Raw genomic sequence first — 25,444 nt, forward strand, 5'->3', positions numbered from 1 at the left:
ATGCATAATATATCCACGCATAAATACACATATACAAAAATTTAATAACTATATATATTTTAACATTTATTTGTTTTTATTTATTCATTTTATTTTTGGCTGTGTTGGGTCTTCATTGCTGTGCACAGTCCAGTTGCGGTGAGCGGGGGCTACTCTTCGTTGCGGTGCGCGGGCTTCTCATTGCGGTGGATTCTCTTGTTGCAGAGCGCGGGCTCTAGGCACGCGGGCTTCGGTAGTTGTGGCACGTGGGCTCAGTAGTTGTGGCTCATGGGCTCTAGAGTGCAGGATCAGTAGTTGTGGCGCATGGGCTTAGTTGCTCCACGGCATGTGGGATCTTCCTGGACCAGGGCTTCAACCCATGTCCCCGGCATTGGCAGGCGGATTCTTAACCACTGCGCCACCAGGGAAGCCCTAGATAACTATATATTTTAAGGGGTTTCCTTCTGTAATTCTGGAGTTTGAGGAATTAGAAGAGTGAGACAGTCCTCACAATGGTTAGGGTTACAGGCTTTTGAGTCAGATAGACCTGGATTCAAATTCTGCACCTCTGTTCATTAGCTGCATGACCTTGAGCTTCAGTCTCCTCATCCATGAAAAGGGGATGATACTTGAGCTTTGGTGTGAGGATTATTTAGATCAGAACAACACTACCTTTCAATAAATGATGATCATCAAGGAAGAATGACTTCATCCTCAAAAGGACAGTCCACTGAGACCCTTACTTTGAGACAGTGTGACTTCCTTTGACAGCAAGTCAGAATCATTTCAAAGGGAGATGCACAATATTTATTACATTATACATCTTAAAGTTACCCAGTGTAGAGAAAGAAAAAAAAATTTTTTTTCTACTCTTCTGGGTCCTCAGCTTGGGTCTCTGTCAACAAAAATCAGAAAAATAAACAGAAGTTTATTAATACGTATATCTCATAAATGCACGGGAGAAACTCAGGGATGAGTAACTCAAAGGGGTGGTAGAACTTGGGTGTATATAGCATTTTAACAAAGAAAAAATAAATTTGTATAGAAATGACAGGACAAAGGAAAGCATTTTAAGGCTTCCAAGGGCGGGAAACTGTATATACGTAATATATTGGGGGAAACTAACAGAGTGAGGTTTGTTTGGTGTCATCTCTGGGCTAACAGTCTAGAACCTTCTCCAGCAAAGGCAATTTATATTTTGTCTTTAGGCAGAAAGGAGGAGGGTAGAGAGAGCTTTTCCTGTTTTTGCTGCTACTGATTGCCTTCGGCTCAAAACAGTATGTCAAAGAGTCATATTTGGGGGTGACATAATCTGGTTTCCTTCACCAGTAAGGTTGTTTTTCAGGATTTTTGCATTTCTTACCATATAAACTTTACTGTTCCAAGCAGTGGGTGTCATAAGATCTACAGTATTGGGACTTCCCTGGTGGTTCAGTGGCTAAGGCTCCGGGCTCCCAATGAGCCTGGGCTCAATCCCTGGTCAGGGAACTAGATCCCACGTGCCACAACTAAGACTTTGCATGCCGTCACTAAAGACTAAGACCTGGCGCAGCCAAATACATATTTAAAAGAAAAAATGGTGGCACAGTGCTTAAGAATCCGCCTGCCAATGCAGGGGACACGGGTTCGAGCCCTGGTCCGGGAAGATCCCACATGCCGTGGAGCAACTAAGCCCGTGCGCCACAACTACTGAGCCTGTGCTCTAGAGCCTGCAAGCCACAACTACTGAGCCCGCGTGCCACAACTACTGAAGCCCGCGTGCCTAGAGCCTGTGCTCCACAACAAGAGAAGTCACCGTAATGAGAAGCCTGCGCACAGCAACGAAGAGTAGCCCCCGCTGGCCACAACTAGAGAAAAACCTGCCTGCAGCAACAAAGACCCAACGCAGACAAAAATAAAATAAAGTAGCCCTTGCTTAAAAAAAAAAAAAAAAGATCTACGGTATCAGAAGCTTTTTGAAAGGAAAGCAGCGCTGTGCTCCTCAGGGCTGCTTGACACCATATGTATGTGTATGCAGTTAGTTACACTTATATACCTATATTAAATATATTTATATATGTATCCATACTTATTTTATTCTTTCTGCCTTTATAGTCAGACAACTCCTGTATGTTCGTGTTAAAAGTGATTAGCCAGTTGGATTAAGGGACTTACATAAGCAACAGAAAGATAAAATTATCATGTGAATTCCATTTGATGTCATAATTCCTCTGCCTCAGGGAGGGTTTTTAAAATCAGATCAGTTGTAGAGTAGGAAAGGGGAAGCAGGAGGGGATAGGGAAAGGCAAGCAAGACCAGGGAAGTTGTTGGGTTTTCAGAATGCAGAAACCTAAGTAGAGACCTACAATGGATCACTAAGGATGGCAACTTTTGTGATTTTTTTTAAACGCTTAATTAAAAGCTTTGCTTTATTGGATATGGTGGTCACTTCCCCGCAGGCTCAGTGATTTCCTGAAATACAAGTCTGTCCATGTTCTTACTCTCCTCACTACCAAAACCAAAACCAAACAAATAAGGTTCTTTTTTTTTTTGTACATTTTTAGTCTTTTTTAAAAAATTTTATTTTATTTATCTTTTTATACAGCAGTTTCTTATTAGTTATCCATTTTATACATATTAGTGTATACATGTCAATCCCAGTCTCCCAGTTCATCCCACCACCACCACCACCCACCCACCACTTTCCCCCCTTGGTGTCCATACGTTCAAACAAATTAAGATTCTTAGCAGGGCTCAGGTGATGTGACCTCTTTGCCCACCTCTCCATTCCCTGCCTTACACTAGCGTGCTTCTTTTTTTTTTTTTTTTTTTAATGGTTTATTTATACATTTAGGCCACCGGCCATGTGGGATCTTAGTCCCTCCGGGCCAGGGATGGAACCCGTGCCCCCTGCAGTGGAAGCGTGGAGTCCTAACCACTGGACCACCATGGAAGTCCCCTAGGGTACTTCTCTAGGTCCAGAAAAACAGGCAATTCACCGTCTGTGCATTTTCTCCTGCTGTTTCCTTGGACTGGAATGCTAGTCTCACCTTTCTTTGCCTGAAGAGCAATGATTTACTTTAAAAACCTCTACTATCTGTCAGGAACACGCACCTGGCTCTTCATGCGAGCACTGGCCCCAGCCTCTCAGCTCTGTGCATATCTCTATTTTTTTTTTTAAATCTCATATTTATTTAATATTCCATACAATGTATTTTATTTTGACATGTCAGTTTCCTAGACCCCATGAAATTATTTAATCTTTGTATCCTGTCCCCTAGCAGGGTGTGACACTCAAGAAATGTTAATATGGCTAAAACGAAACCCACGTTTGGTTACCAATGACCAGTGACCTCACATACCTTGGGCTCAGAATCCCTAAACTATATCTCAAAATCACTGTGCCGGCCAGCGCCTTCAGAACACGAATCCCTTTTGCAGGGTTTGAAATGTATCAAGTCCCCATTACTCACCTTAGGTCATGGCTCCAAGCCTGGGCCAACCCTGATCCGTGAGAGAAAGAGAAACCTAACTTCTAGGAAAGCAGAGTCCTATGTGTGGGGTGGAGGGGGGATTGGGGCGGGGTGGGGGGGAAGCAGCACTGTGGGCAGCGCCGGGGCCGTCCAGGCTCGGCCAGAGCTCACCCCCGGCCCTCGCAACCACCCGCCTCTACACTCCCTCGGTTTTCAGGTGGACACCACGCACGTGAGTGCCGCATCCGTGCCCCGTGTCCTGGCGAACGTCACCGAACACTTCTGCCCGGACCCCTGCAGCCGGGGCAGCAGCAGCCGTCGCAGCGCGGCGGGATGGGGTGGATGTCACCACGCGCCGGCGGCGGGACCACGGAGAGGAAGCTGTCGGGGTTCGAGGCCCAGCACCCCGGAAACCCCGAGGGAAAGAGGGGCCGGGAGGCGTTGACCCGTTTCCCCGGAGTTGCGCAAGAGCAAGGGCGGCCTGGCAGGCTGGGACCGTCTGGGCGGGCATTCCCGCCGCGGCCCCCACCCGGAGGCCGAACCAAAAGCGAAAGGAGCCGGGCCCCCCCACCCCCACCCCGCGGCCCCGCAGCCCCGCAGCCCCGCAGCCCCGGCGTCGCGTTCGCGGGGAGGTCGCCGCGCGCCTGCAAGTCGGCGGGGCCGCCGCTTTGTGACTTCACTCGTTTCGCAACAAGCCCGGGCTGCCCGCGCCCCACCCACCCCCGGGCCGCCGCCTCGCCGCCCGCCGCCTCGCTCCGCTCTCCGCGCTTCCCCTCCCTCCGGGGCCGGGCCTGCCCCGCCGTCGCGGAGCCTCCCGCCCGGCTGCCCGTGGCTGTTCGCGCCGTGGCCGCCGCCGCGCCGCGGGTCAGCACGTGCGCGGCCCCCGCCTCCCAGCAGCGCGGAACCCCCGTTCCGACCCCGCAGAGCGCAGCGCCCTCCTGGCGGCGGCGCGATGCTGTGCTTCCTGAGGGGAATGGCCTTCATCCCCTTCCTCCTGGTGACCTGGTCGTCCGCCGCCTTCATCATCTCCTACGTGGTCGCCGTGCTCTCCGGGCACGTCAACCCCTTCCTCCCCTACATCAGGTGAGGAGCCGGGTGGGAGGCAGGACGCGGGACGGGGCAGAGGCACCGCGGGGGAGCACTGCTGATGCGGAGGGAAGGGGTCCAGACCCAGCTGGGGCGTCTTGCGGAAAGATGGAGCACTGACGACCAGGAGGGGGTGCTCCTGGCAGTCCCGGGAGGTACAGGGAGGCAGGGGGTGGGAGCTGAGCAGTTCTGGTTTTACCCCCAACACTGAGCAGAGTGGTCAGGAGCCATCGAGGATGCACAGTAGAACTTTTGAGACTGGGTATGGGACAGAATCTCTGGAAGACGCTTCTTTGGCGGTATTGGAACTAGGATGGATCCTGTTGGATGCCACTCATTGAGTGTGTAAGAGGCAGATCCAGGTGTACGCTAAAACAGCTCACGTATTTCACTCCTGCTTCCAACGTCCTCGTGAAGTGGCTGTCTGGCTCATTTTTCTTGCAAGGAAACTAAGTTTAAGCTGATGTTGAAATTCATCAGTGTGACACTGATGTCACAGCTAAGAAATGGTGGAAGCAGAACTCACACCCGGATTCATTCCCATGCCAGAAGCAACACCATGCTACTTTTGGTAGCGGTGTTTGGGAGCCACTTTAAGCTCTCTTGGATGGAGCTGCCCAATATCCCTCTGGGTACTGGGCCTTCAAATTGTCAACAATTGGTGACATCTCTTGTGTTGTCATTATACCATTTTGTCTTTCATGAGTTTTGGCCTCTACCTTTAATTTTTTTAAAAAAATAAATTTATTTATTTATTTATGGCTGCATTGGGTCTTCGTGGCTGCGCACAGGCTTTCTCTAGTCGTGGCGAGCGGAGGCTCCTCTTTGTTGCGGTGTGCGGGCTTCAGTAGTTGTGGCATGCGGGCTCAGTAGTTGTGGCTCGCGGGCTCTAGAGCGCAGGCGCAGTAGTTGTGGTGCACGGGCTTAGTTGCTCTGCGGCATGTGGGATCTTCCCAGACCAGGGCTCGAACCCGTGTCCCCTGAATTGGCAGGGGGATTCTTAACCACTGCGCCACCAGGGCCTCTACCTTTCTTGAGAGTCACTTTATCAGTGCCCAGGACACGCGTCTGGATCCTCTTAGTGTGGCTCCCAGCTCTGCGCCTTGACTGTGGTAATGGTGTTCCTTAAACATTTGAAGAATCCATCCTTATCCAAGTGGTGTGACCGCTCTGGGTCTGTATTGATTGGTGAGGGCATTATAAAGTTGGTGACACCCAAGGTTACTGCTTAATTATTGTAGGGTTTGTAGAGATTACAGAGATTGTAGGGCCTCTTCTTCTTGCAGCCATTCTGCCTGGTGAGCAATGCTCTATAATATTTTTTGTAGGCGAGGAAGGGGAAATGAAGTGAAGCAAGAGGGGACTAGAGTTTGAAGATGCAAGGAAGCAAGTGATATGCAGAATAGTACACAGAAGCAAATCTGTAGTAATGGTGGTGGTTTTGCCCACGCAAGATGAGGCATCCCATGCATCGAGGAGACTTTCCCATCAGGTGTGGTGCCCCTGCAGAAACCTCGGCTTGGTTTCTCATGGCTTGTCCCAAGTGCCATTGTCTTGCTTCTCTTGTATCTGAAGTGGGATAGATCCTCTTAGACTGAGGTAAAAAGCAAGAGTTCACTCCCTGTAATGCTTTTTATTGAGAAAATAGCAGCTGTGTTTGTTGCCAGTTTGAAGGTCAGAGGCAGGTAGTATTTGGTACACATTGGCTAGGCGATCAGAGGCAGGGTTTGAGTCTTTGTAGAGGTGTCTCATGTAGTTGTGATTAATATCACCTCCAGGTGAGCTATTAGACATTCAGAAATGGGGAAATGAGCTGACAGGACCAACCACTTGTAAGATGCTCAAATCACAGACATTCCAAGGAAGAGGTTTTAAATTTAGCAAGGAAAGGAAACTTTCAGGAAAAAGTGGAGGAACAGGAGAAAATGGCACGAGATTGTTCCCTTGTTGCCGGGAGCCTTCAGCCTACAAACACGTGATTGCTTGCCTAAGTGTGCCTGGGGTCTTTAGGTTGTCTGCTCTCTCTGCCTACATAAGTGGCTGGAGCACTGGATTGCCTCTGCCGCCTTCTAGAAAACTAAGTCATTGAGACCAGGGCAAGGGCAAGATTAGAAGGGCAAGTCTCTGGACGTGATGGGATTAACTCCAGATTTATCCATCTGGCCCAGACCGTACTTCTCTAACTCATCTCTGCTCTGATGCCTCCTCTTCTTCCTTACCCCCCACTCCCTCCACTTCCCTCCAGACTCCTTGGCCTCCTTCCTGGGTCTTGAGCATGTCAGGCACACCTCTTCCTCCTGGCCTTTGCACTGGCTATTACTCTGCCAGAATGTTCTTCCTCCAGATATCACCAGGCTTTCTTCCTTACCTCCTTCTTTGTTCAAATATTATCTCTGTGAGGCCTGCTCTGATGGCCCTATTTAACATTGTGCCCTGGTGCTCCTGACCACCCCCATCCAGTCTTGTTCTCCATAGCACCTATTACCTTCTAACAAACTATATGATTTACTTATTTATTATGCTGATCATCTGTTTTCCTTTGCTGGAATGTAACATCCATGAATGCTCCTGATATTTGTTGAATTAATATTTCTTGGGTGCTCAACTGTGTGAGTATTGTTATTCTTCCCTCCAGGGCAGGGCAGAGCCCTTTAGGGAAGGCTCGGTAAAGTCACTGGTGGTTGGTCAGTGATCTGGACATATTTAGGGTGAGCACGCTTTTACGCGAAGGCATTGTTCAGCCAATCTGATGTTCTGATGTTTTTTAACAACGCTGAACACTTTAAATAAGAGCCATTGCATTTTACAATTTTGTTTATTTATTTATCTTCCAGTTTTATTGAGCTATGATTGACATACAGCACTGTATAAGTTAAAGGTGTACAGCATCATGAATTGACTTACATACGTCATGAAATGATCATCACAATAAGTTTAGTGACTACCCATCATCTCATATAGATACAAAATAAAAGCAAAAGAAAATATTTTTTCCTTGTGATGAGAACTCTTAAGAATCACTCTCTTAACATACGGCAGTGTTCATTATGTTACTCATGTTGTACATGACATCCCTAGCACCTCCTTGTCTTACAGCTGGAAGTTGGTACCTTTTCGATACCTTCATGTAACGTCCCCTCTCCCCACCCCCACTTCTGGTAACCACAAATCTGATCTTTTTCTGTTTGTTTTGGAAGTATAATTGACCTACAACACTTTGTTAGTTCCTGGTATACAACATAGTGATTTGGTATCTTTGTACACTAAAAAATGATCACCACTAGCCATTGCATTTTAAATAAGATCCAGAACTGTGGAAGAACCTCTTTCCAGTAGGACAATCAGATTCAGCTTTCTTATAAGATATTTTCTGATAACAATGTTATTCCTCAGTATTTTGGACAAGTGGGCCTATAGCTCTTAGACATATGAAAATATGCTCAATCTCATGAATGGAATAAAAATTCAAATTAAAACTCATTTTTGGGAATTCCCTGGTGGTCCAGTGGTTAGGACTCCAGGCACTCACTGCCGAGGGCCTGGGTTCGATCCCTGGTTGGGGAACCAAAATCCCATAAGCTGCGCAGCCCGGCTGAAAACAAAACAAAAGAAAAATCTCACTTTTCATCTACTGGATTGGCAGAAACCCAAATGTTCGATAACACATTCTATTGGTGAGACTTTGGGGCAACAAGCTCCCGTACACTGCTGGTGGGAATGTAAAGTGATTCAATCTCTATGGAGGGACTTGGGCATTATTTATCAAAATGACACAATATCTAAAGTATATTCATAGCACGGCTTTTAATAACAAAAGGTTGGAAACAATACAAATGCCCATCAGTAGAGGACTGGCTTAATAAATGATTTACCCAAGAATATCTCAAACGAAAGCTCTTTTTACACAGAATACTCTCTTTAGAACTTCATTACATTGTTACATGGAAAAAAGCAAGATGCAAACAAAATATGCTACCATTGAGGAGGGGAATAATGTATATCTGTATTTGCTTGCATGAAGAAACTAATAAAAATGGTTTATCTGTGTATGATGGAGGGAGGTGGCCATGGTCAGCAAGACCCTAGCAGATGGAAAAAAAGGGTGGAAATAAGACTTTTCCTGCCACACTTTAAAAAAACTAATCTTTTAATTTTAAGATAATTATAGATTTACATGCAGTTATAAAAAAATAATACAGAAAGATCCCATGTATTTTTTTATCCAGTTTCTCCCAAAGGTAACATCTTCTAAACTTGGCATTAACTTTTTATATGAATTTATTTTTTAGGCAAATGGATGTTTCCTGTCAGAAAATTAAATTAGAAGCGTGGGGATTCAAACAGCCACAAAATTTAGCAAGTTGGAATAACATAGTGTGATGTTTCTGTATTATGAAACCATTAATGCAAGGATGTGAAAACCAAGGACAAATAAAAATCAACCTCAAAGCATTAGTTTAGATTTTTACAGGGCCACGCTCATATTCTTTTTTTTTTTTTTTTTTAATTTTAGTTATTTATTTATTTTTGGCTGCATTGGGTCTTTGTTGCTGTGCATGGGCTTTTCTTTAGTTACAGCGAGCGGGGGACACCCCTTGCCACGGTGTGTGGACTTCTCATTGCTGAGACTTCTCGTTGCGGAGCACAGGCTCTAGGCGTGTGGGCTTCAGTAGCTGCGGCACGTGGACTCAGTAGCTGCGGCTCTCGGGCTCTAGAGCGCAGGCCCAGCAGTTGTGGCGGACAGGCCCAGCAGTTGTGGCACACAGGCCCAGCCACTCCGCGGCATGTGGGATCCTCCCGGACCAGGGCTTGAACCTGCGTCCCCTGCATAGGCAGGCGGACTCCCAACCACTGTGCCACCAGGGAAGCCCCACGCTCATATTCTTAAGTACAATCATGCTTAATTTGTTATACTTTCTTAGATTTCTTCTCTGACCAAATCCCTCAGGCTATCTTAAATCACCTTTACTTATCAAATGTTCCCAGCTGATAGCCTTTCTTTTTTTATATCTTCTTCTTTGGCTTGTGTCTCCTGCTTCCAGAATATTCTTTGGCCCTTTAGTTTTAAGGTTTTGCCAATTCTGCATCCCGGTTGCTTTTCATTAGCCTAGACTCACTTTTTTGTGAAATGCTGTTTGCTTGATGGCTTGTGATCTCTGGCCATCCCCACTGTTCCTCCTCATGACCACACATCCTGCTCAGTGACTGATGGCAGAAAACTGGGTCACCAAGAATTAAGCCCCTTAAAAGGGGGGCCAAAATGGCATAGTGAACAAAGCTAAAAGCGGTTGGGGGCTTCCCTGGTGGTGCAGTGGTTGAGAATCTGCTTGCCAATGCAGGGGACATGGGTTTGAGCCCTGGTCCAGGAAGATCCCACATGCTGTGGAGCAACTAAGCCCGTGCGCCGCAACTACTGAGCCCGCGTGCCTAAAGCCCGTGCTCCGCAACAAGAGAAGCCACCGCAATGAGAAGCCCGCGCACCGCAATGAAGAGTAGCCCCCGCTCGCCGCAACTAGAGAAAGCCTGCACGCAGCAACGAAGACTCAACACAGCCAAAAATAAAATTAATTAATTAATTAAAAAAAAAAAGAGGTTGGGTCTTTAACTCCAAAAATTAATCTAAAAATTATTTTATCTTTCATTTGGTTAACCATCACAAAATTTAGGTTATAATCACAACTATGTGCTATAATGAACAAAATTCATTAGAATGAACAAAATAAAATGAAAAGACAAAATTCCTATAATGAACAAAAATCTTAAAATGATTCAGGTGCTGATTTTTTAAGGGAGAGATACATACTTTTTCCAATACGGTTTTATGATTACAGGATGCAAAGTTCTTGATTTCACGTTTGTCTTTTTTTTTTTTTTAATTATTTATTTATTTTTGGCTGCTTTGGGTCTTCGTTGCTTAGTTGTTCCGCTGCGTGTGGGATCTTCCCAGACCACGGCTCGAACCTGTGTCCCCTGCACTGGCAGGCAGATTCTTAACCACTGCACCACCAGGGAAGTCCCACGTTTGTCTTTTGAAGGGGGATAGGAAGAGATTTATTTTATGTTTTATGACTTCAGTTTTCCCAATGACCGTTGTTAATCTATGTGTAGGGATGTGATCTTGTTTATTGTCAGTCAGTTGCACAAAATATAAGTAGAGATTCAGGGTTCACTGCTGCATCCCCAGTATGTATGACAGTGCCAGACACATAGTAGGTGCTTAGTAAATGCTGCGTGGATGCTGACTAAGATCATTTAGAGCAGAAGGGCCTGTTTTATTCATCTTTTCAGCCTCTCTTCAGTTGTTAGCTCATTCTGCCAGTGTTCACTGTTCATTAACTTTGGTTGTGATTCCAGCTGTTCTCCAGACCATTTCTGTTGACTTCATGAAAGTTTCCATGTTTTACAAGATTTGCACCCTCACTTTATAGTCAGTTTGACTGAAATTGTGAATATTTACAACATTGATAATCATACTGAGAGGGAACATAGTGTGGTAGGTAAGGGAATGATTTTGGAGCAGACAGCTTTGGTTCAAATATAAGTCCGCCATGTGCCCCAGCTGTGGGAGTTTGGATATGTGACTTGACTTCTCTCTGCTTCTCTGTGGGTTAATAATAGCACCTCCCTGATGTATTCCCATGTGAACTCACTTAGAACTCATCAACGCCTTGGTCAAGAACATAAGTTCTCTGTGAGCGTTTGCTATTAGTACTATCAAGAGACTGGTCCACATCGGTCTGGATAGATGCCAGCATTAAGTAGGAAAGGACATTTGGTTGAGGGCTAATTTTATAAGTAATCAGTCTGTGAATATAGCAGAAGCTTTCTTAACCAACCTTGACTTAATCCAATTGCTGTCTTAACTGATAATCTCATTCTCTGAAAAATACACTGATGGAGCTGGGGGTCCCTGGGAACCACTTCCAGTGGTGGCTGCGCTCTGAGCTGCTCTGAGCTGCTTGTTCTCTTCTCTCACCTGTTTCTTTGTCCGCTTGGCAAATGCCAGCTGTGTTGGTTCCCAAATGTGTTTATGCCAGTTGTATTTTCTTTACTGTAATTGATTTAACTCAATATACAGAAACTGTTGGTCTGTGATGCAGAAAGATAGTTGTAATTTCTGAGAGAACTCGGTTGAATGCTTTGGAAAGATTCAAGAGACGAGTTGTCAAAACTTGCAGTCTATTTAGTAGTTGTTATGACAAATGTAAAGATTTACAAAAACTGATGAAAAACTAGAAGGATTCTGAACTGAAATTGTTTCAAAAGTGTATTTAAGATTTCCCTCCACTTTTTTTTTAAAACATTTATGCAGTTTCTTTTTTTAAAAATTAATTAATTTATTTTTGGCTGAGTTGGGTCTTCGTTGCTGCACGCGGGCTTTTCTCTAGTTGTGGCGAGCGGGGGCTACTCTTCATTGCGGTGCGCAGGCTTCTCATTGCGGTGGCTTCTCTTGTTGCGGAGCATGGGCTCTAGGCGCCCGGGCTTCAGTAGTTGTGGCTCGCGGGCTCTAGAGCACAGGCTCAGTAGTTGTGGCACTCGGGCTTAGTTGCTCCGCAGCATGTGGGATCTTCCCAGACCAGGGCTCGAACCCGTGTCCCCTGCATTGGCAGGCGATTCTTAACCACTGCGCCACCAGGGAAGCCCTCCACCCACTTTAAAGACACCAAAACTGGAAATGAGATGATTCAGAGTAGATGTGGTTTTTATGCCAGGAGGACATACAGTGGACTCGTACTCATGTAACAGCCTTGGCCCACATCAACACGTAGGCAAATGAATGTATGTACATTTGTATATTTGTGGTGTGTACATATCCATATAATTTTTATTATTTTTTTTTAGTTGAAGTGTAGTTGATTTACAATGTTGTGTTAGTTTCAGGTGTATAGGAAAGTGATTCAGTTATACATATACCTATATCTCTATTTTTCAGATTCTTTTCCATTATAGGTTATTATTATAAGATATTAAATACAGTTCCTTGTGCTATACAGTAGATCCTTGTTATTTATCTATTTTATATATATTAGTGTGTATCTGTTCATCCCAAACTCCTAATTTATCCCTCGCCCCCGGAATCCATATAATTTTTGATGGCTTCCTGCTTAAACCAACTCTTTTGATTACTAACTACACTGAATTTCAGGCAATGGTGAATTTTGCTTCCCTGTTCAGCTGCAACAATGGGATTCAGGATAATAAATAATAGGATAATGAGGTCTCTGTGTATAGAGTCACATATTCTGACATGATGTTAATGACATTTCAGTCTTTACAGTGCAGTGATTATTACCTCACAGTATCTCTAAGCCACAGTATCATAAGGATGAAAAGGCAGGCATGCCATTTAAAACTTTGAGCTAGAAAAGTGTTATCCTTGAAATGATAATTTATAGCTTAATATTTTTGTCAAAAAGCATTGCCCAAATTAGTTAATTCTACAAAAAACACAGTAAGAACATTGAAGATCCTAAACTTTTGCAGCTTGTAGCATTGTTTGGCTTCTGAGCCAACTGTAAATATATATAAGTTCTCCTCCATTTAAAGTTTTCATTGTCATTTAATTACATAAAATACTTATTTTTCTCGCTGACTTAAACTTGTGAATGTTTTTCTTCTGCTAGTCCTACCTTTTTTTTAAAATTTATTTATTTATTTTGGCTACACTGGGTCTTTGTTGCTGCACGCGGGGCTTTCTCTAGTTGCGGTGAGCGGGGGCTACTCTTCGTTGCCTTGCACGGGCTTCTCATTGCAGTGGCTTCTCTTGTGTGCAGAGCACAGGCTCTAGGCGTGCGGGCTTCAGTAGTTGTGGCATGTGGGCTCAGTAGTTGTGGCTCGCAGGCTCTAGAGCGCAGTCTCAGTAGTTGTGGCGCACGGGCTTAGTTGCTCCGAGGCATGTGGGATCTTCCCGGACCAGGGCTCGAACCCGTGTCCCCTGCATTGGCAGGCGGATTCTTAACCACTGCGCCACCAGGGAAGCCCTAGTCCTACTTTTTAAAAGGCAGTAGAGTATCGCTGAGAAGTCTTGATGCAGGGCTGGCCATTTTTAAACCTAAGTGCTCAATTTCAACTTAAAAAAGAGTGCTCCACTGAACAGTCCTCTTTCCCTGACAGTAATTGCATTTCAGTCCATAAAGAACATGCATTGTAGAGTCATAGCATGCCAAGGACAACTTACTAAGGTAATGGCTGCAGGAGGGATCACTGTTGTGAACCCGGTTGTAAGATAAACAGTTCTGTAAACTCACATGGAAATGATATGTTATCATAAAAAGAAACAATATAGCACAGCAGAGGAGAATTCTAAACTGTGTCCATTGAAATTAGACAGCTCTAGATGCATGGCTTGGCTTCCCCATTTACTATCTCTGTGAGCTTGGGCAAGTTTCTTTTCTAAGACTCAGTTTCTTCATCTTTAAGATGACGATAAGTACTTTCCTTATAATATTCTGAAGACCAAATAAGATGAAAGCAAGTGTAAGTGCTGAGGAAATGTTTTTTTCCTTTTGTAATATTAGCAGCGATAGTCCAAGCAGGGATTGTTTTTTTTAGAGACTCCCCTCAGAAAAAATTTCGGAATCTGACCTCTTATGCCTCCCTCTTCATTACCATTCTTGTCCAAGCCACTGTCCTCTCTTGATAAACTACTGAAATCACTTCCTAAGTCTCCCTGGTCCATGCCTGCCCCTCCATAGTCTTTTTGCAACATCCTTTAAAAACATCAATCAACTTCATATCACTTCCCTCCTCTCAGCCCTCAGCGGCTTCCCATCACGTTTAGAGTAACAGTCGGAGTCCTTATCATGACCCACGGGGCTCTCCATGACCCCCTCGCCCATGTGCACACAGGTCCTTGCTTACTCCCCTCCAGCCACGCGTCCTTCCTTGCAGTTGCTCTAATATATTGCCACCTTCTGGCCTTTGACTTGGCTCTTCCCTCTGCTTGTAATTTTCCTGGCCCAAATATTCATTCAGATCTCTGTTCAAGGACCCTCCCCAGATTACCCTGTCTCGAGTGGGTGGCTCATCTGTCTCTCTCTGTCCTCGTATCCAGCTTGCCTCTTCTGCACAGCATTCATCACTCCTAGACGATTAAAAAAAATTTTTTTTTAATTTATTTATTTTTGGCTGCATTGGGTCTTCGTTGCTGTACGAGGGCTTCTCATTGCGGTGGCTTCTCATTGCCGTGGCTTCTCTTGTTGCAGAGCACGGGCTCTAGGCGCGCGGGCTTCAGTAGTTGTGGCACGCGGGCTTCGTTACTCCGCGGCATGTGGGATCTTCCTAGACCAGGGTTCGTACCCGTGTCCCCTGCATTGGCAGGCAGATTCTTCACCACTGCGCCACCAGGGAAGTCCCACTCCTAGACGATTTTTATTGCCCCCCACAGAATGTAATTCCACAAAGAAGGGGCTTTTTCTGTTTTACTTACCACTGCATTCACCCTGCTACAAAATTGCCTGTTACATAGAAGGCAATCAGTAACTATATATTGAATCAATGAATCTTTGAATTTTTTTGTTAGATACTAAGCTTCTCGAAGGTAGTGAATTACCTTTTCATCTTTGTATCCTCATCACCCGACACGGTTCCCAACACATAGGAGATGCTTAACAGTATTTTTTAAATTTTTTTTTTACACTGAATTTAAAATTTATTTCATTATGGATACAAACATTGAAACTTTTTTTTCACAAGTCTTTAAGGACAACTTAATCTTGCTATTCTATTCATGAAACTGATAGCTGTTTTAAGATAACAATAATTTGATTTTCTGATTAATAAATTAATGTAGGTATTTAAGAAATTAATTTCCTCTAAACAATCAACTTTGATTACAAAAATCTTTAAATTTTCTTAAAATGTCAAAACTACACGGAAGTAGTTTGACCTAGCGATGGCAGACCAGCTTGTTTCTCACTAAACTTCCTTTTTTAAATTTTTTAAATTAATTTTTATTGGAGTATAGCTGTTTTACAATGTTGTTTAACAGTATTTTAAAAATGTTGTATGAGTGAACAAAGAGGGAACTTGGGTTGATAGAGGGCAATTGCATGTGAATAGAGTGAGAAAAGAGCAAGTTGTTTGTATTTATGACTAGGATATTCTATTTAAATTTAAAACTAGTTGAATATAATATTGTAGATCAACCACACCTCAAAAAAAAATAGTTGATATAGCTATAGGGTACCTCCCACTCTAGAATAACCACTGAGTGAAGCTGCCAAAAAGTTAGCCCTAATAATTTAAAGTAATAAAATGGAATGACTTTTTTTTTTTTTTTTTTTTTTGGCCATGTGGCTTGTGGGATATTAGTTCCCCAGCCAGGGATTGAACCCTGGCCACGGCAGTGAAAGCGCCTAGTCCTAACCACTGGACAACCAGGGAATTCCCTGGTATGACTTTTTATTATCATACTTATTTATTTTAAACAATATATTTAAATATGAAGACAAAGGAAGTAATGGTCTCCTTATACGGGTGCATTAAGTGTTTTTTGGTTCTGGGTCCTGAATAATCTTACAAGCAATGGGCCTAGGATTTTAGGACAGTCTAATAAACCTGTTTGGGCATGCAGATAATTTTGCATACTGCCAGCATCTCAGTCCCCCCAGTAAACCGTGACCCCAGGCTTTAGAGTAATGGAATCACGTGTATCCAATGATTTAAAGAACAGTATTCGACCAAGCTTATATTATCATGCATGTCTTTTTTTTTTAATTTTTGAATTTTATTTTATTTATTTTATACAGCAGGTTCTTACTAGTTATCCATTTTATACACATCAGTGTGTACATATCAATCCCAATCTCCCAATTCATCACATCACCCCCCACCCCACCCCCCTGCTGCTTTCCCCCCTTGGTGTCCATATGTTTGTTCTCTGCATCTGTGTCTCTATTTCAGTCCTGCAAACCGGTTCATCTGTACCGTTTTTCTAGGTTCCACATATATGTGTTAATATACAATTTTTGCTTTTCTGACTTACTTCACTCTGGATGACAGTCTCTAGGTCCATCCACATCTCTACAAATGACCCAATTTTGTTCCTTTTTATGGCTGAGTAATATTCCATTGTATATATGTGCCACATCTTCTTTATCCATTCGTCTGTCGATGGGCATTTAGGTTGCTTCCATGACCTGGCTATTGTAAATAGCGCTGCAATGAACATTGGGGTGCATGTGTCTTTTGGAATTATGGTTTTCTCTGGGTACATGCCCAGTAGTGGGATTGCTGGGTCATATGGTAGTTCTGTTTTTAGTTTTTTAAGGAACCTCCATACTGTTCTCCATAGTGGCTGTATCAATTTACATTCCCACCAACAGTGCAAGAGGGTTCCCTTTTCTCCACACCCTCTCCAGCATTTGTTGTTTGTAGATTTTCTGATGATGCCCATTCTAACTGGTGTGAGGTGATACCTCATTGTAGTTTTGATTTGCATTTCTCTAATACTTAGTGATGTTGAGCAGCTTTTCATGTGCTTCTTGGCCATCTGTATGTCTTCTTTGGAGAAATGTCTATTTAGGTCTTCTGCCCATTTTTGGATTGGGTAGTTTGTTTCTTTAATATTGAGCTGCATGAGCTGTTTATATATTTTGGATATTAATCCTTTGTCAGTTGATTCGTTTGCAAATACTTTCTCCCATTCTGAGGGTTGTCTTTTCATCTTGCTTGTAGTTTCCTTTGCTTTGCAAAAGCATTTAATTTTCATTAGGTCCCATTTGTTTATTTTTGTTTTATTTCCATTACTCTAGGAGGTGGATCAAAAAAGATCTTGCTGCGATTTATGTCAAAGAGTGCTCTTCCTATGCTTTCCTCTAAGAGTTTTATAGTGTCCGGTCTTACATTTAGGTCTCTAATCCATTTTGAGTTTATTTTTGTGTATGGTGTTAGGGAGTGTTCTAATTTCATTCTTTTACATGTAGCTGTCCAGTTTTCCCAGTACCACTTATTGAAGAGGCTGTCCTTTCTCCATTGTATATTCTTGCTTCCTTTGTCATAGATTAGTTGACCATAGGTGCGTGGGTTTATCTCTGGGCTTTCTATCCTGTTCCATTGATCTATATTTCTGTTTTTGTGCCAGTACCATATTGTCTTGATTACTGTAGCTTTGTAGTATAGTCTGAAGTCAGGGAGTCTGATTCCTCCAGCTCCGTTTTTTTCCTTCAAGACTGCTTTGGTGGGACTTCCCTGGTGGCACAGTGGTTAAGAATCCGCTTGCCAATGTAGGGGACACGGGTTCAAGCCCTGGTCCGGGAAGATCCTACATGCTGCAGAGCAACTAAGCCTGTGTGCCACAACTACTGAGCCTCTGCTCTAGAGCCCACAAGCCACAACCACTGAGCCTGCATGCCACAACTACTGCAGCCCACGTGCCTAGAGCCCATGCTCCAGAACAAGAGAAGCCACTGCAATGAGAAGCCCACACATCGCAACAAGGAGTAGCCCCCGCTCACCGCAACTAGAGAAAGCCTGCGCACAGCAACGAAGACCCAATGCAGCCAATAAATAAATAAATAAATAAATAAATTTATTAAAAATAAAAAAGAAAGTTAAAAAAAAAGTGCTTTGGCTATTTGGGGTCTTTTGTGTCTCCATACAAATTTTAAGATTTTTTGTTCTAGTTCTGTAAAAAATGCCACTGGTAATTTGATAGGGATTGCATTGAATCTGTAGATTGCTTTGGGTAGTATAGTCATTTTCACAATACTGATTCTTCCAATCCAAGAACATGGTATATCTCTCCATCTGTTTGTGTCATCTTTGATTTCTTTCATCAGTGTCTCATAGTTTTCTGAGTATAGGTCTTTTACCTCCTTAGGTAGGTTTATTCCTAGGTATTTTATTCTTTTTGTTGCAATGGTGAATGGGATTGTTTCCTTAAGTTTTCTTTCTGATCTTTCGTTGTTAATGTATAGGAATGCAAGAGATTTCTGTGCATTAATTTTGCATCTGTAAATTTATCAAATTCATTGATTAGCTCTAGTACTTTTCTGGTGGCATCCTTAGGATTCTCTACGTATAGTATCATGTCATCTGCAAACAGTGACAGTTTTACGTCCTCTTTTCCAGTTTGGATTCCTTTTATTTCTTTTTCTTCTCTGATTGCCGTGGCTAGGACTTCCAAAACTATGTTGAATAATAGTGGTGAGAGTGGACATCCTTGTTCTGTTCCTGATCATAGAGGAAATGCTTTCAGTTTTTCACCATTGAGAATGATGTTTGCTGTGGGTTTGTCATATATGGCTTTTATTATGTTGAGGTAGTTTCCCTCTATGCCCACTTTCTGGAGAGTTTTTATCATAAATGGGTGTTGAATTTTGTCAAAAGCTTTTTCTGCATCTATTGAGATGATCATATGGTTTTTCTTCTTCAATTTGTTAATATGGTGTATCACATTGATTGATTTGCGTATATTGAAGAATCCTTGCATCCCTGGGATAAATCCCACTTGATCATGGTGTATGATCCTTTTAACGTGTTGTTGGATTCTGTTTGCTAGTATTTTGTTGAGGATTTCTGCATCTATATTCATCAGTGATATTACTCTGTAATTTTCTTTTTTTGTAGTATCTTTGTCTGGTTTTGGTATCAGGGTGATGGTGGCCTCATAGAATGAGTTTGGGAGTGTTCCTTCCTCTGCAATTTTTTGGAAGCATTTGAGAAGGTTGGGTGTTAGCTCTTCTCTAAATGTTTGATAGAATTCACCCGTGAAGCCATCTGGTCCTGGACTTTTGTTTGTTGGAATATTTTTAATCACAGTTTCAATTTCATTACTTGTGATTCGTCTTTTCATATTTTCTATTTCTTCCTGGTTCAGTCTTGGAAGTTTATACCTTTCTAAGAATTTGTCCATTTCTTCCAGGTTGTCCATTTTATTGGCATAGAGTTGCTTGTAGTAGTCTCTTAGGATGCTTTGTATTTCTGCGATGTCCATTGTAACTTCTTCTTTTTCATTTCTAATTTTATTGATTTGAGTCCTCTCCCTCTTTTTCTGATGAGTCTGGCTAATGGTTTATCAGTTTTGTTTAACTTCTCAAAGAACCAGCTTTTAGTTTTATTGATGTATGCTATTGCTATCTTTGTTTCTATTTCATTTATTTCTGCTCTGATCTTTATGATTTCTTTCCTTCTGCTAACTTTGGGTTTTGTTTGTTCTTCTTTCTCTAGTTCCTTTAGGTGTAAGGTTTGAGATTTTTTGATTTTGAGATTTGAAAATTTGAGATTTTTCTTGTTTCTTGAGGTAGGCTTGTATTGCTATAAACTTCCCTCTTAGAACTGCTTTTGCTGCATCCCGTAGGTTTTGGATTGCCGTGTTTTCGTTGTCATTTGTCTCTAGGTATTTTTTGATTTCCTCTTTGATTTCTTCAGTGATCTCTTGGTTATTTAGTAACGTATTGTTTAGCCTCTATGTGTTTGTGTTTTTTACATTTTTTCCCCTGTAGTTGATTTCTAATCTCATAGTGTTGTGGTCAGAAAAGATGCTTGATATGATTTCAATTTTCTTAAATTAACCGAGGCTTGATTTGTGACCCAAGATGTGATCTATCCTGGAGAATATTCCGTGTGCACTTGAGAAGAAAGTGTAATCTGCTGTTTTTTGGATGGAATGTCCTATAAATATCAATTAAATCTATCTGGTCTATTGTGTCATTTAAAGCTTGTGTTTCCTTATTAATTTTCTGTCTGCATGATCTGTCCATTGGTGTAAGTGAGGTATTAAAGTCCCCCACTATTATTCTGTTACTGTCGATTTCCTCTTTTATAGCTGTTAGCAGTTGCCTTATGTATTGAGGTGCTCCTATGTGTTGGGTGCATATATATCTATAATTGTTATGTCTTCTTCTTGGATTGATCCCTTGATCATCCAAGGTAGTGTCCTTCCTGGTCTCTTGTAATATTCTTTATTTTAAAGTCTGTTTTATCTGATATGAGTATTGCTACTCCAGCTTCCTTTTGATTTCCATTTGCATGGAATATCTTTTTCCATCCCCTCACTTTCAGTCTGTATGTGTCCCTAGGTCTGAAGTGGGTCTCTTGTAGACAGCATATAGATGGGTCTTGTTTTCGTATCCATTCAGCAAGCCTGTGTCTTTTGGTTGGAGCATTTAATCCATTCACGTTTAAGGTAATTATTGATATGTATGTTCCTATTACCATTTTCTTAATTGTTTTGGGTTTGTTTTTGTAGGTCCTTTTCTTCTCTTGTGTTTCCCACTTAGAGAAGTTCCTTTAGCATTTGTTGTAGAGCTGGTTTGGTGGTGCTGAATTCTCTTAGCTTTTGTTTGTCTGTAAATCTTTTGATTTCTCCATTGAATCTGAATGAGATCCTTGCCGGGTAGAGTAATCTTGGTTGTATGTTCTTCCCTTTCATCACTTTAAGTATATCATGCCACTCCCTTCTGGCTTTTAGAGTTTCTGCTGAGAAATCAGCTGTTAACCTTATGGGAGTTCCCGTGTATGTTGTCATTTTTCCCTTGCTGCTTTCAATAATTTTTCTTTGTCTTTAATTTTTGCCAATTTGATTACTATGTGTCTTGGTGTGTTTCTCCTTGGGTTTATCCTGTATGGGACTTGCTGCAGTTCCTGGACTTGGGTGGCTATTTCCTTTCCCACGATAGGGAAGTTTTCAATGATAATCTCTTCAAATATTTTCTCTGGTCCTTTCTCTCTCTCTTCTCCTTCTGGCACCCCTATAATGCTAATGTTGTTGTGTTTAATGTTGTCCCAGAGGTCTCTTAGGCTGTCTTCATTCCTTTTCATTCTTTTTTCTTTATTCTGTTCCACAGCAGTGAATTCCACCATTCTGTCTTCCAGGTCACTTATCCGTTCTTCTGCCTCAGTTATTCTGCTATTGACTCCTTCTAGTGTATTTTTCATTTCAGTTATTGTATTGTTCATCTCTGTTTGTTCTTTAATTCTTCTAGGTCTTTGTTAAACATTTCTTGCATCTTCTCGGTCTTGCCTCCATTCTTTTTCTGAGGTCCTGATCATCTTCACTATCATTTTTCTGAATTCTTTTTCTGGAAGGTTTCCTATCTCCACTTCATTCAGTTGTTTTTCTGAGGTTTTATCTTGTTCCTTCATCTGGTACATAGCCCTCTGACTTTTTATTCTGTCTTTCTGTGAATGTGTTTTTCCTTCCACAGGCCGCAGAATTGTTGTTCTTCTTGCTTCTGCTGTCTGCCCTCTGGTGGATGAGGCTATCTAAGAGGCTTGTGCAAGCTTCCTGATGGGAGGGACTGGTGGTGGGTAGAGCTGACTGTTGCTCTGGTGGGCAGAGCTCAGTAAAACTTTAATCTGCTTGTCTGCTGATGGGTGGGACTGGGTTCCCTCCCTGTTGGTTGTTTGGCCTGAGGCAACCCAGCACTGGAGCCTACCCGGCTCTTGGTGGAGCTAATGGTGGACTCTGGGAGGGCTCAAGCCAAGGAGTATTTCCCAGAACTTCTGCTGCCAGTGTCCTTGTCCTCATGGTGAGCCACAGCCACCCCCCACCTCTGCAGGAGGCCCTCCAACACTAGCAGGTTGGTCTGGTTCAGTGTCCTGTGGGGTCACTGCTCCTTCCTCTGGAGTCACTGCTCCTTCCCCTGGGTCCTGATGCACACACTACTTTGTGTGTGCCCTCCAAGAGTGGAGTCTCTGTTTCCCCCAGTCTTGTCAAAGTCCTGCAATCAAATCCCGCTGGCCTTCAAAGTCTGATTCTCTAGGAATTCCTCCTCCCGTTGCCGGACCCCCAGGTTGGGAAGCCTGACGTGGGGCTCAGAACCTTCACTCCAGTGGGTGGACTTCTGTGGTATAATTGTTCTCCAGTCTGTGAGTCACCCACCCAGCAGTTATGGGATTTGATTTTATTGTGATTGCACCCCTTCTACCATCGCATTGCAGTTTCTCCTTTGTCTTTGGATGTGGGGTATCTTTTTTGGTGAGTTCCAGTGTCTTCCTGTTGATGATTGCTCAGCAGTTAGTTGTGATTCCGGTGCTCTCGCAAGAGGGAGTGAGCACACGTCCCTCTACTCCACCATCTTGAACCAATGCACGTCTTATTTGTATTGTTTTTATCCCTTTGAGCACCAAGTGATTATGAAGTGGCTTAACATCATAAATTAGTTCGGAGAAAGGTGTTAGATAAACAGCTTGGAATTTTCCGTGATGAACAAAACTTGTAGAAATCTAAACACAGTAAATATAGTTGTAAACTGATTTCCTAGCCTCAACAGCTTCTAAGCCACATGCAAATGAACAGTTAGTTCCTATCCCCCTGTACGGTTTCCAGGAAGTGCCTCATTTAGTAGGAGGCAAGTGAGGAGGTGGATGGATCTGGGCCAGGGCTTTAAGCCATGTGATACAGAATGATGTCCTGGGAGTTGGGTAAGGGGACTACTTCTGCCAAATTGGGAGGCAAATGCTTTGGCATGGCACTCATTCACCATTTTCCTGAATCAGGTGCCCAAGTACAGCTGTGCCAACAAAATCCTACTACCTCTGCCTTTGCACAATATGATCATTTACTGTGAGCTTAAAAATCGTAAAATAAAAAGAGGCTACCAACAGGTTCCCTTGGTACCCCCTTGGTGTTATGCTCATCTGGATTCCAGTGTCAGGTGGAAGATGTGATACAGTATTTACTTATGATGTAAAATAATAGCTTGGAGACCAAAAGAAAGACTGAAAAGAACACTTTAAGGTAACAGAGGCTTCTATATATATATATATATATATGAAAAAATACATACATATATTATTTTTAAAGAAAAGCACTTGTTAACATTTAAGAATCTCCCTCCATGTGACTTCAAGCTACCAGGACAGAGCCTCTCCCCCACCCCGCCCCCCAGCACACACACACACACACACACACACACACACACACACACCCTTAATATTCTCCTCAGCTCTTCTGCTGAAGAATTTAACCTTCATGACAATGTTACCCCAAAAAGTGGGTTCACCTCTTGGTAGGTGTCAAGCCAGAAGACACAACCAAGCCAAACAATGGAAGAAGGAAGGAATTATTACTTGCAGCAAGTAAGGAGAACACCAGGGATCTTTCCCAAAGCAGAGTCTCCCCAAACAGCAACACTGGGGATGCTTTAAGCTAGGTTACCTGCATACTCATGAAGGGGCTTGAACAGAGGAGAATTCAGCATAGAATTGGGGCAAAGGTTGACAATGTCCAAGCTTTAGTCAGTTGATGTCACGAGGATCAGAAAAGGTCAACATTTTCATCCCTTAGGTTCCAGTCGATCTGGTGGATGAGCCCTCCAGAGGGGTTTAAATTCTGTGAAACAGTTCCAGAAAGTGCTTCAGGCTAATCTTTACCATTGAAACAGAACCGGGAGTCTTTACAACTGATTTATTATCTTTGCTATTGTTACTCACCTTGTCTGGTAACAGTTGTTTGTTCCTTTGTTCCCTTAAGATCATTACTGCTGAGACCTGTTCAAGGGCAAGCATTGCAGCCAGGCTTAGATCACCAAATGGTTTAGGGCTAAATGGTTTCTCTAATGTCAAAAAGCTATATCTGGTTCTTTTCCTCCAGGGCCCCCCTACCCTATCTATCTGCTTACAATGACAGACTGCTTTGGGAACTTTCTCTTCCCCAGAACTGCCTGATCACACCACATCAATGATCGGAGCACCTCCAGTTTGTTTTTGGTAGCATTTCCCCCGTGTCTGCTCACTGGTCAAGGTCCACAGTTTATCATGGTTCACAGTGGGGCAGAAGCTCCGATTCCTCTTTTAAGTGGTGATGCCTCATTCCAACTTTCACAAAGTAACCTGGGTGATATTTGTCAAAGCTGATCCTGTGGTGATGGATGCCATCCGTGTTACCCAGGCCTCCGGGTGCTTCTGATGTTTGATGATGCAGCCATGGCATGACTGCATGGCACATGGCCCCTAAGTTTCTGGGTCTTCCTTAGTCAGCATGGCATGTCAGTGGCTGAGATGAAAGAGGGAGTCTTCCGTTTGTATTAATGATAGTAGGCAACCACTACTATCCTTAAAAGTTCTTAGAAGTGGCCACAGTTTCATTTTCTGCTTGGAAAGTTTTCTTTCTTTTTTCTTTTCTTTTCTTTTTTTTTTTGGCTGCTGCAAGCTGCATGGCTTGCAGGATCTTAGTTCCCTGACCAGGGACTGAACCCATGGCCTCAGCAGTGAAAGCACAGAGTCCTAACCACTGGACCATCAGGGAATTCCCTGGAAAGTTTTCTTGAAATACTCTTTTTCTTTTTAAATTTTATACAAAATTTTATTGACGTATAGTTGATTTACAATGTTGTGTTAATTTCAGCTGTACAGCAAAGTGATTCAGTTATACATATATATATATATATATATATATATATATATATATATATACACACACACACACATTCTTTTTCATATTCTTTTCCAGCATGGTTTATCACAGGATATTGAATATACTTCCCTGTGCTATATGGTAGGACTTCGTCGTTTATCTCTTGAAATTTTTTAAAAAATTAATTTGTTTATTTTATTTATTTATTTTTGGCTGCGTTGGGTCTTCTTTGCTGCACGCGGGCTTTCTCTAGTTGCTCCATGGCATGTGGGATCTTCCTGGACCAGGGCTCGAACCCATGTCCCCTGCATTGGCAGGCAGATTCTTAACCACTGCGCCACCAGGGAAGCCCCCTCTCTTGAAATATGCTTAAGCAAAATTTCACCAAATGGGGGACTTCCCTGGTGTCCAGTGGTAAAGACTCCACGCTCCCAATGCAGGGGGCCTGGGTTCGATATTCAGTGAGGGAATTGGATCCTGCATGCTGCAACTGAGACCCGGCGCAGCCAAATAAATAAATAAATAAATAATTTTTTAAAAAATCACCAAATGTAGTTTAGGTACCAGTTTGACACTTACTGGAAATAAATCACACACTGACCATTCTTACCTGATAAATAGGGGA

General features: G+C 42.9%; 1 protein-coding gene, 1 long non-coding RNA gene and 1 pseudogene across 2 annotated transcripts in view; 1 reads left to right on the forward strand and 2 right to left on the reverse strand.

Annotated features, from left to right (window-relative positions):
- Nucleotides 1-40: 40 nt before the first annotated feature.
- On the reverse strand, nucleotides 41-4,038 carry LOC137774857 (uncharacterized). Its single transcript, XR_011075944.1, has 2 exons — nucleotides 3,432-4,038; nucleotides 41-874 (listed from the first exon to the last, which is right to left on the reverse strand). It is a non-coding gene; the product is annotated as an uncharacterized lncRNA (long non-coding RNA).
- Nucleotides 4,039-4,294: 256 nt separating this feature from the next.
- Nucleotides 4,295-25,444, forward strand: part of DRAM1 (DNA damage regulated autophagy modulator 1) — a 46,737-nt gene continuing 25,587 nt past the window's right edge. The window contains exon 1 of the mRNA XM_068560259.1: nucleotides 4,295-4,514. Coding sequence (XP_068416360.1) covers nucleotides 4,384-4,514 — 131 coding nt within the window. The 5' untranslated portion in view covers nucleotides 4,295-4,383. The remainder of the gene's footprint in view (nucleotides 4,515-25,444) is intronic.
- LOC137775152 (large ribosomal subunit protein uL15-like) lies at nucleotides 8,027-24,451 on the reverse strand (annotated as a pseudogene).

The sequence above is a fragment of the Eschrichtius robustus genome, chromosome 13, assembly GCF_028021215.1.
Source record: "Eschrichtius robustus isolate mEscRob2 chromosome 13, mEscRob2.pri, whole genome shotgun sequence".
NCBI lineage: Eukaryota > Metazoa > Chordata > Mammalia > Artiodactyla > Eschrichtiidae > Eschrichtius > Eschrichtius robustus.